The sequence below is a fragment of the Haemorhous mexicanus genome, unplaced genomic scaffold (genome assembly GCF_027477595.1).
Source record: "Haemorhous mexicanus isolate bHaeMex1 unplaced genomic scaffold, bHaeMex1.pri scaffold_219_ctg1, whole genome shotgun sequence".
Taxonomy (NCBI): domain Eukaryota; kingdom Metazoa; phylum Chordata; class Aves; order Passeriformes; family Fringillidae; genus Haemorhous; species Haemorhous mexicanus.
The window spans coordinates 23,469-33,938 of NW_026776046.1; the positions used below are offsets into that span (position 1 = coordinate 23,469).

Sequence of the window (10,470 nt, forward strand, 5' to 3'; positions counted from 1 at the left end):
AAAACCACCCCAAAAACCCCAAACAAACCCTGAGCCCCTCTGGCCCCGAGCCTGGGCCCGGGGACATCCCTGCAGCACAAGATGGAGGTGAGGGACACCAAAACCACCTCAAAAACCCTAAAACCCACCCCAAAGTACCCCAAAAACCCTAAAACCACCCCAAAATACTCCAAAACCACCCTAAAACCACCCCAAAACCCCAAAGAAACACCGAGCCCATGGTGGGCCCGAGCCTGGGCCCGGGGACATCCCTGCAGCGGGAGATGGAGGTGAGGGACCCCAAAACCCTAAAAATACCCCCAAAATACCCCAAAATCATCAAAACCCCAAAACCACCCCAAAAAACGCCCCAAAATACCTCAAAACCACCCCAAAAACCCCAAACAAACACCCCAACATCCCCCCCACCTCCCGCTCAGTGAGGGCCTGGTGGGGCCCACCCTGGGCCCGGGGACATCCCTGCAGCGGGAGATGGAGGTGAGGGACACCAAAACCACCCCAAAAACCCTAAAAACCACCCCAAAGTAGCCCAAAAACCCTAAAATCACCCCAAAATACTCTAAGACCACCCTAAAACCACCCCAAAATCATCACAAACCACCCCAAAAACCCCAAAGAAACACCGAGCCCATGGTGGGCCCGAGCCTGGGCCCGGGCACCTCCCTGCAGCACAAGATGGAGGTGAGGGACCCCAAAACCCTAAAAATACCCCCAAAATCCCCCAAAAACCCTAAAATCACCCCAAAATACCCCAAAACCACCCCAAAATCATCAAAAACCACCCCAAAAACCCCAAAACCACCCCAAATCCCCCCAACCTCCCACTCAGTGAGGCCATGGTGGGGCCCACCCTGGGCCCGGGGACATCTCTGCAGCACAAGATGGAGGTGAGGGACACCAAAAGCACCCCAAAAATCCTAAAAACCACCCCAAAGTACCCCAAAAACCTAAAACCACCCAAAATACTCCAAAAACACCCCAAAACCAACCCAAAATCACCAAAAACCACCCCAAAAACCCCAAAGAAACACCGAGCCCATGGTGGGCCCGAGCCTGGGCCCGGGGACATCCCTGCAGCGGGAGATGGAGGTGAGGGACCCCAAAACCCTAAAAATACCCCCAAAATACCCCAAAATCCCCCAAAAACCCTAAAATCACCCCAAAATACCCCAAAACCACCCCAAAATCATCAAAAACCACCCCAAAAACACCAAAGAAACACCGAGCCATGGTGGGCCCGAGCCTGGGCCTGGGCACCTCCCTGCAGCACAAGATGGAGGTGAGGGACCCCAAAACCCTAAAAATACCCCCAAAATACCTCAAAACCACCCCAAAAAACCCCAAAACCACCCCAAAACCACCCCAAAAAACGCCCCAAAATACCTCAAAACCACCCCAAAAACCCCAAACAAACACCCCAAATCCCCCCAACCTCCCGCTCAGCGAGGCCATGGTGGGGCCCAGCCTGGGCCTGGGGACATCCCTGCAGCACAAGATGGAGGTGAGGGACCCCAAAACCACCTCAAAAACCCTAAAACCCACCCCAAAGTAGCCCAAAAACATAAAATCACCTCAAAATACTCCAAAACCACCCTAAAACCACCCCAAAATCATCACAAACCACCCCAAAAACCCCAAAGAAACACCAAGCCCATGGTGGGCCCGAGCCTGGGCCCAGGAACAACCCTGCAGCAAGAGATGGAGGTGAGGGACACCAAAAACCCTAAAAATACCCCCAAAATACCCCAAAACCACCCCAAAATACCCCAAAACCACCCCAAAATACCTCAAAACCACCTCAAAAACCCCAAACAAACACCCCAAATCCCCCCAACCTCCCGCTCAGTGAGGGCCTGGTGGGGCCCACCCTGGGCCCGGAGACATCTCTGCAGCGGGAGATGGAGGTGAGGGACACCAAAACCACCCCAAAAACCCTAAAAACCACCCCAAAGTAGCCCAAAAACCCTAAAACCACCCCAAAATACTCCAAAACCACTCTAAAACCACCCCAAAATCATCAAAAACCACCCCAAAAACCCCAAAGAAACACCGAGCTCGTGGTGGGCCCAGCCTGGGCCCGGGGACAACCCTGCAGCGGGAGATGGATGTGAGGGACCCCAAAACCCTAAAAACCCTAAAAACCACCCCAAAAATACCCCAAAGTCATCAAAACCCCAAAACACCCCAGACAGAACCCCCCAAAATCCCCCAAAACCCCCAAAGAGAACCCCCAGAAACCCAAACAGAACCCTCAAATACCCCAAACACCCCAAAAACCCCAAACACCCCAAACACCCCAAAAACCCCCAAACACCCCAAAAACCCCAAACATCCCAAAAACCCCAAACACCCCAAACATCCCAAACACCCCAAACACCCCAAACATCCCAAAACCCCCAAAAACCCCAAACATCCCAAACATCCCAAAAACCCCAAACATCCCAAACACCCCAAACAACCCAAACACCCCAAAAACTCCAAACACCCCAAAAACCCCAAACACCCCAAAAACTCCAAACACCCCAAAATACCCCCAAAACCCCAAACACCCCAAAACCCCAAACACCCCAAACATCCCAAACATCCCAAACATCCCAAACATCCCAAACAACCCAAAAACCCCAAAAACCCCAAACACCCCAAACACCCCAAAACCTCCAAAAACCCCAAACACCCCAAACATCCCAAACACCCCAAACACCCCAAACACCCCAAAAACCCCAAAAACCCCAAACACCCCAAACACCCCAAACATCCCAAACACCCCAAACTCCCCAAACACCCCAAAACCCCAAACACCCCAAAAACCCCAAACACCCCAAACACCCCAAACACCCCAAACACCCCAAACATCCCAAACACCCCAAAAACCCCAAACACCCCAAAACCCCAAACACCCCAAAAACCCCAAACACCCCAAACACCCCAAACACCCCAAACACCCCAAACATCCCAAACACCCCAAACACCCCAAACACCCCAAAACCCCAAACACCCCAAACACCCCAAACATCCCAAACACCCCAAACTCCCCAAACACCCCAAAACCCCAAACACCCCAAAAACCCCAAACACCCCAAACACCCCAAAACCCCAAACACCCCCAAAACCCCAAACACCCCAAAAACCCCAAAAACCCCAAACATCCCAAAAACCCCAAACACCCCAAACACCCCAAAACCCCAAACACCCCAAACACCCCAAACACCCCAAACACCCCAAACACCCCAAACATCCCAAACACCCCAAACACCCCAAAAACCCCAAACATCCCAAAAAAACCCCAAAACCCCCAAAATCTGGGAGGGGAACTGGGAAATGAGGGGGGAACCCCAGGATTTGGGGTTTTTTTCTGGGATTTTGGGTTTTTTTTTCTGGGATTTTTAGGGTTCTTTCCCAGAATTTTGGGTTTTTTCCTGGGATTTTGGGGTTTTTTAGGATTTGTGGGATCCCAGACTGGGGGTACCCCCGGGTTTTGTGGTCTCCCTGATTTTGGGGTGCCCCCCAGGCAGGGAACGTCTACCTGGCCCATTATGGGGTGCTGGGATTTGGGGTTTTTTCTGGGATTTTAGGGTTTTTTCCCAGAATTTTGTTTTTTTTTTTTTCAGAATTTTGGGTTTTTTAGGATTTGTGGGATCTCAGACTGGGGGTACCCCCGGATTTTGGGGTCCCCCTGATATTGGGGTGCCCCCCAGGCAGGGAACATCGACCTGGCCGATTATGGGGTGCTGGGATTTGGGGTTTTTTTCCAGAATTTTGGGGGTTTTTCCCATAATTTTGGGGTTTTTTAGGATTTGGGGGATCCCAGAGTGGGGGTACCCCCGGGTTTTGGGGTCCCCCTGATGTTGGGGTGCCCCCCAGGCAGGGAACATCTACCTGGGCAATTATGGGGTGCTGGGATTTGGGGTGTTTTTCTGGGATTTTGGGTTTTTTGCCCAAAATTATGAGGTTTTTTAGAATTTGGGGGATCCCAGAGTGGGGGTACCCCCCGATTTTGGGGTCCCCCTGATGTTGGGGTGCCTCCCAGGCAGGGAACAGCTACCTGGGGTGCTAGGATTTGGGGTTTTTTTCTGGGATTTTAGGGTGTTTTCCCAGAATTTTGGGTTTTTTTTCAGAATTTTGGGGTTTTTTAGGATTTTGGGGATCCCAGAGTGGGGGTACGCCCCGATTTTGGGGTCCCCTGATGTTGGGGTGCCCCCCAGGCAGGGAACATCTACCTGGCCGATTATGGGGTGCTGGGATTTGGGGTTTTTTTCCAGAATTTTGGGGTGTTTTCTGGGATTTTTGGGTTTTTTTACTGGAATTTTGGGGTTTTTTAGGATTTGGGGGATCTCAGACTGGGGGTAGCCCCGGGTTTTGGGGTCCCCCTGATGTTGGGGTGCCCCCCAGGCAGGGAACATCTACCTGGCCGATTATGGGGTGCTGCAGGGGCTCCCCACGGCGCTCATCGACGGCCGCCCCACCTTCGTGGCCGCCCCCCTGTGCCTGCTGCACCAGCGCCCCGACGGGGAGCTGCTGCCCCTCGCCATCCAGGTGGGACCTAAACCCCAACACCCACCCCAAAAACCCCAAAACCGACCCCAAAAGTGGTGGGGGAACCCCAAAAATGGGAGTGGAGTCTGAAATTGGGGGGATGGGAATGGGGGGAGGGGGGGAGCTGCGGCCCCTCGCCATCCAGGTGAGACCTAAACCCCAAACCGACCCCAAAAAACCCAAACCGACCCCAAAAACCCCAAAAAACCTGAAAAGGGACCCCAGAAATGGAGGGGGAACCCCAAAGATGGGAGTGGAATGTGAAATTGGGGGATGGGAATGGGGGGAAGGGGGGAGCTGTGGCCCCTCGCCATCCAGGTGGGACCTAAACACCAAAACTGACCCCAAAAAACCCAAAACTGACCCCAAAAACCCCAAAAAACCTGAAAAGGGACCCCAAAAATGGAGGGGAACCCCAAAAATGGGAGTGGGATTTGAAATTGGGGGGATGGGAATGGGGGAATGGGGGAGCTGCGGCCCCTCGCCATCCAGGTGGGACCTAAACCCCAAACCGACCCCAAAAAACCCCAAAACCGACCCCAAAAAACCCAAACTGACCCCAAAAACCCGAAAAGGGACCCCAAAAATGGAGGGGGGACCCCAAAAATGGGAGTGGAGTCTGAAATTGGGGGGATGGGAATGGGGGGAGTGGGGGAGCTGCGGCCCCTCGCCATCCAGGTGGGACCTAAACCCCAAACTGACCCCAAAAACCCCAAACCGACCCCAAAAACCCCAAAAAACCTTAAAAGGGACCCCAAAAATGGAGGGGGGACCCCAAAAATGGGAGTGGAGTCTGAAATTGGGGGGATGGGAATGGGGGAAGGGGGGAGATGCTGCCCCTCGCCATCCAGGTGGGACCTAAACCCCAAAACCGACCCCAAAAACCCCAAAAAACCTGAGAAGGGACCCCAAAAATGGGGGGGAACCCCAAAAATGGGAGTGGAATCTGAAATTGGGGGGATGGGAATGGGGGTATGGGGGAGCTGCGGCCCCTCGCCATCCAGGTGGGACAAAAACCCCAAAACCGACCCCAAAAACCCAAAACCGACCCCAAAAACCCCAAACCAACCCCAAAAAACCCAAACCGACCCCAAAAAAACCAAAACCGACCCCCAAAATGGGGGGGGACCCCAAAACTGGGGGTGGAGTCTGAAATTGGGGGGGGTCTGAAATGGGGGGGGGGTCTGAAATGGGGGGGATTCCCACTGGGAAGGGGGGAGCTGCTGCCCCTCGCCATCCAGGTGAGACCCCAAACCCCAAAAACCCCAAAACCGACCCCAAAAACCCGAAAAGGGACCCCAAAAATCCAAAACTCACCCCAAAAGCAACCCAGATGCCAAAAAAGGATCCTCTGGCTTTTGGGGTCCCCCTGACCCTTTGGGGGTTCCCCTGACCCTTTTGAGTCCCCCTGACCCTTTTGGGGTCCCTGTGAGGATTTGGGGCTCCCCTTTTGGGGTCCCCTGACCCTTTTGGGGTTCCCTGACCCTTTGGGGGTCCTGTGAGGATTTGGGGCTCCCCTTTTGGGGTCCCCCTGACCCTTTTGGGGTCCCTGTGAGGATTTGGGTTCCCCTGACCCTTTTGGGGTCCCTGTGAGGATTTGGGGCTCCCCTTTTGGGGTCCCCTGACCCTTTTGGGGTTCCCTGACCCTTTGGGGGTCCTGTGAGGATTTGGGGCTCCCCTTTTGGGGTCCCCCTGACCCTTTTGGGGTCCCTGTGAGGATTTGGGTTCCCCTGACCCTTTTGGGGTGCCCTGACGGTTTTGGGGTCCCTGTGAGGATTTTTGGGGTCCCCCTGACCCTTTTGGGGTCTCCTGACCCTTTTGGGGTCACCCTGACCCTTTTGGGGTCACCCTGACCCTTTTGGGGTACGAACATTTTGGGTGCCCCTGACCCTTTTGGGTTCTGTTTGACCCTTTTGGGGTTCCCCTTTTGGGGTCCCCTGACCCTTTTGGGGTGCCCCTGACCCTTTTGGGGTCCCTGTGAGGATTTTTGGGGTCCCTGACGGTTTTGGGGTGCGCAGCTGTCGCAGGACCCCAGCCCCAAATCCCCGCTGTTGGTGCTGCAGGACCCGCCCTGGCTCTGGGCGCTGGCCAAGGCCTGGGGTCCCCCTGACCCTTTTGGGGTCCCTGTGAGGGTTTGGGGTCCCCTGAGCCTTTTGGGGTGCCCTGACCCTTTTGGGGTTCCCCTGACCCTTTTTGGGGTCCCTGTGAGGGTTTGGGGTGCCCCTTCTGGGGTTCCCCCTGACCCTTTTGGGGTTCCCCTGACCCTTTTGGAGTACGAACATTGTGGGTGCCCCTGACCCTTTTGGGTTCTGTTTGACCCTTTTGGGGTGCCCCTTTTGGGGTCCCCTGACCCTTTTGGGGTCCCTGTGATGGTTTGGGGTCACCCTGACCCTTTTGGGGTTCCCCTGACCCTTTTGGGGTCCCTGTGAGGGTTTTTGGGGTCCCCTGACCCTTTTGGGGTCCCCCTGACCCTTTTGGGGTTCCCCCTGACCCTTTTGGGGTCCCTGTGAGGGTTTTTGGGGCCCCCTGACCCTTTTGGGGTCCCCTGACCCTTTTGGGGTTCCCCCTGACCCTTTTGGGGTCACCCTGACCCTTTTGGGGTACGAACATTTCAGGTGCCCCTGACCCTTTTGGGTTCTGTTTGACCCTTTTGGGGTGTCCCTTTTGGGGTCCCCTGACCCTTCTGGGGTTCCCCCTGACCCTTTTGGGGTTCCCCCTGACGGTTTTGGGGTGCCCCTGACCCTTTTGGGTTCCCTGATGGTTTTTGGGGTTCCTCCTGACCCTTTTGGGTTCCCTGATGGTTTTTGGGGTTCCCCCTGACGGTTTTGGGCTGCCCAGCTGTCGCAGGACCCCAGCCCCAAATCCCCGCTGTTCGTGCCGCAGGACCCGCCCTGGCTCTGGGCGCTGGCCAAGGCCTGGGGTCCCTGTGAGGGTTTGGGGTCCCTGATGGTTTTTGGGGTCCCTGACGGTTTTGGGGTTCCCAGCTGTCGCAGGACCCCAGCCCCAAATCCCCGCTGTTCGTGCCGCAGGACCCGCCCTGGCTCTGGGCGCTGGCCAAGGCCTGGGATCCCCTGACCCTTTTAGGGTCCCTGTGAGGATTTGGGGTCCCCCTGAGCCTTTTGGGGTCCCCTGACCCTTTTGGGGTTCCCCTGACCCTTTTTGGGGTCTCTGTGAGGATTTGGGGTGCCCCTTCTGGGGTTCCCTCACCCTTTTGGGGTTCCCCTGACCCTTTTGGGGTACGAACATTGTGGGTGCCCCTGACCCTTTTGGGTTCTGTTTGACCCTTTTGGGGTTCCCCTTTTGGGGTCCCCTGACCCTTTTGGGGTGCCCCTGACCCTTTTGGGGTCCCTGAGGGTTTTTGGGGTGCCCTGACGGTTTTGGGGTACCCAGCTGTCCCAGGACCCCGGCCCCGAGTCGCCGCTGTTCGTGCCGCAGGACCCGCCCTGGCTCTGGGCGCTGGCCAAGGCCTGGGGACCCCTGACCCTTTTGGGGTCCCTGTGAGGGTTTGGGGTCCCCTGACCCTTTTGGGGTCCCTGACGGTTTTTGGGGTCCCTGATGGTTTTTGGGGTCCCTGACGGTTTTGGGGTGCGCAGCTGTCGCAGGAGCCGGGCCCCGAGTCGCCGCTGTTCGTGCCGCAGGACCCGCCCTGGCTCTGGGCGCTGGCCAAGGCCTGGGGTCCCTGTGAGGGTTTGGGGTCCCTGATGGTTTTTGGGGTCCCTGACGGTTTTGGGGTTCCCAGCTGTCCCAGGAGCCCGGCCCCGAGTCGCCGCTGTTCGTGCCGCAGGACCCGCCCTGGCTCTGGGCGCTGGCCAAGGCCTGGGGTCCCCTGACCCTTTTGGGGTCCCTGTGAGGATTTTTGGGGTTCCCCCTGACGGTTTTGGGGTGCCCAGCTGTCCCAGGACCCCGGCCCCGAGTCGCCGCTGTTGGTGCCGCAGGACCCGCCCTGGCTCTGGGCGCTGGCCAAGGCCTGGGGTCCCCTGACCCTTTTGGGGTCCCTGTGAGGGTTCGGGGTCCCTGAGGGTTTTTGGGGTGCCCTGACGGTTTTGGGGTGCGCAGCTGTCCCAGGAGCCGGGCCCCGAGTCGCCGCTGTTCGTGCCGCAGGACCCGCCCTGGCTCTGGGCGCTGGCCAAGGCCTGGGTGCGCAGCTCCGAGTTCCACGTGCACGAGGCGCTGACTCACCTGCTCCGGGCTCACCTGCTGGGAGAGGTGTTCGCCCTGGCCACGCTCAGGCAGCTGCCACCGCAGCACCCCCTCTTCAAGGTAACCCCAGAACACAAAAACCCCAAAAAATCCCAGTCTGAAACGCCCAAAATCCCAAAAAATCCCGCTCTGAAACCTCAAAAAACTCCACCTTGAAACCCCCAAACCCCGAAAAACTCCACCCTGAAACCCCAAAAAATCCCACTCTGAAACGTCCAAAACCCCAAAAATCCCGCTCTGAAACCCCCAAACCCCAAAAAACTCCACCCTGAAACCCCAAAAAATCCCGCTCTGAAACCCCCAAACCCCAAAAAACTCCACACTGAAACCCCAAAAAATCCACCTTAAAACCCCCAAACCCCAAAAAACTCCACCCCAAACCCCAAAAAAATCCCACTCTGAAACGTCCAACACCCCAAAAAATCCCACTCTGAAATGTCATAAACCCCAAAAAATCCACCTTGAAACCCAAAAACCCCAAAAAACTCCACCCCCGAACCCCAAAAAATCCGCTCTGAAATGACCAAATCCCCAAAAAACTCCACCTTAAAACCCCCAAACCCCAAAAACTCCACCCTGAAACCCCAAAAAATCCCACTCTGAAACGTCCAAAACCCCAAAAAAATCCACTTGAAACCCCAAACCCCAAAAAACTTCACCCCCAAACCCCAAAAAACTCCACCCTGAAACCCCAAAAATCCCGCTCTGAAACCCCCAAACCCCCAAAAAAATCCACCTTGAAATCCCCAAACCCAAAAAATCCCACTCTGAAATGACCAAATCCCCAAAAATTCCACCTGAAAACCCCCAAACCCCAAAAACTCCACCCTGAAACCTCGAAAAATCCCGCTCTGAAACGTCAAAAACCCCAAAAATCCACCTTAAAACCCCAAAACCCCAAAAAATCCCGCTCTGAAACGCCCAAACTCCAAAAAACTCCACCCTGAAACCCCAAAAAATCCAGCTTGGAAACGTTCAAAACCCCAAAAAAATCCACCTTGAAACCCCCAAACCCCAAAAAATCCCGCTCTGAAACCTCAAAAAACTCCACCCCCAAAACCCCAAAAATCCCACTCTGAAATGACCAAATCCCCAAAAAACTCCAACCCCGAACCCCAAAAAATCCCGCTCTGGAACGTCCAACACCCCAAAAAATCCCGCTCTGAAACCCCCAAACCCCAAAAACTCCACCCTGAAACCCCAGAAAATCCCACTCTGAAATGTCCAAATCCCAAAAAAACCCACTCTGAAACCCCAAACCCCAAAAAATCCCGCTCTGAAACCCCCAAAACACAAAAACTCCACCCTGAAACCCCAAAAAATCCCGCTCTGAAATGACCAAATCCCCAAAAATTCCACCTGAAAACCCCCAAACCCCAAAATCTCCACCCTGAAACCCCAGAAAATCCCGCTCTGAAACGTCCACACCCCAAAAACTCCACCCCCAAAACCCCAAAAAATCCTGCTCTGAAATGACCAAATCCCCAAAAAACTCCACCTTAAAACCCCCAAACCCAAAAAAATCCACCTTGAATCCCCAAAACATCCCGCTCTGAAACCCCCAAACCCCCAAAAAAAATCCACCTTGAAACCCCCAAACCCCAAAAGCTCCACCCTGAAACCCCAAAAAATCCCGCTCTGAAACCCCAAAACCCCAAAAACTCCACCCTGAAACGCCAAAAAATCCTGCTCTGAAATGTCTAAAACCCCCAAAAATCCACCCTAAAACCCCCAAAC

General features: G+C 55.3%; 1 protein-coding gene across 6 annotated transcripts in view; it reads left to right on the forward strand.

The window, feature by feature from the left end:
* The window catches only part of LOC132322953 (polyunsaturated fatty acid lipoxygenase ALOX15B-like), a 22,684-nt gene extending 13,744 nt beyond the window's left edge, over positions 1 to 8,940 (forward strand). For 2 of the 6 annotated variants that reach the window (XM_059837709.1, XM_059837708.1), the window contains exons 9-10: positions 4,390 to 4,533; positions 8,590 to 8,940. In XM_059837709.1, coding sequence (XP_059693692.1) covers positions 4,390 to 4,533; positions 8,590 to 8,889 — 444 coding nt within the window. In that variant the 3' untranslated portion in view covers positions 8,890 to 8,940. Of the gene's footprint in view, positions 1 to 4,389; positions 4,534 to 8,272; positions 8,399 to 8,589 lie in introns of those variants that run through there. The other 4 variants (XM_059837711.1, XM_059837707.1, XM_059837712.1 and 1 more) reach the window with 4 other exon arrangements.
* Positions 8,941 to 10,470: the final 1,530 nt, after the last annotated feature.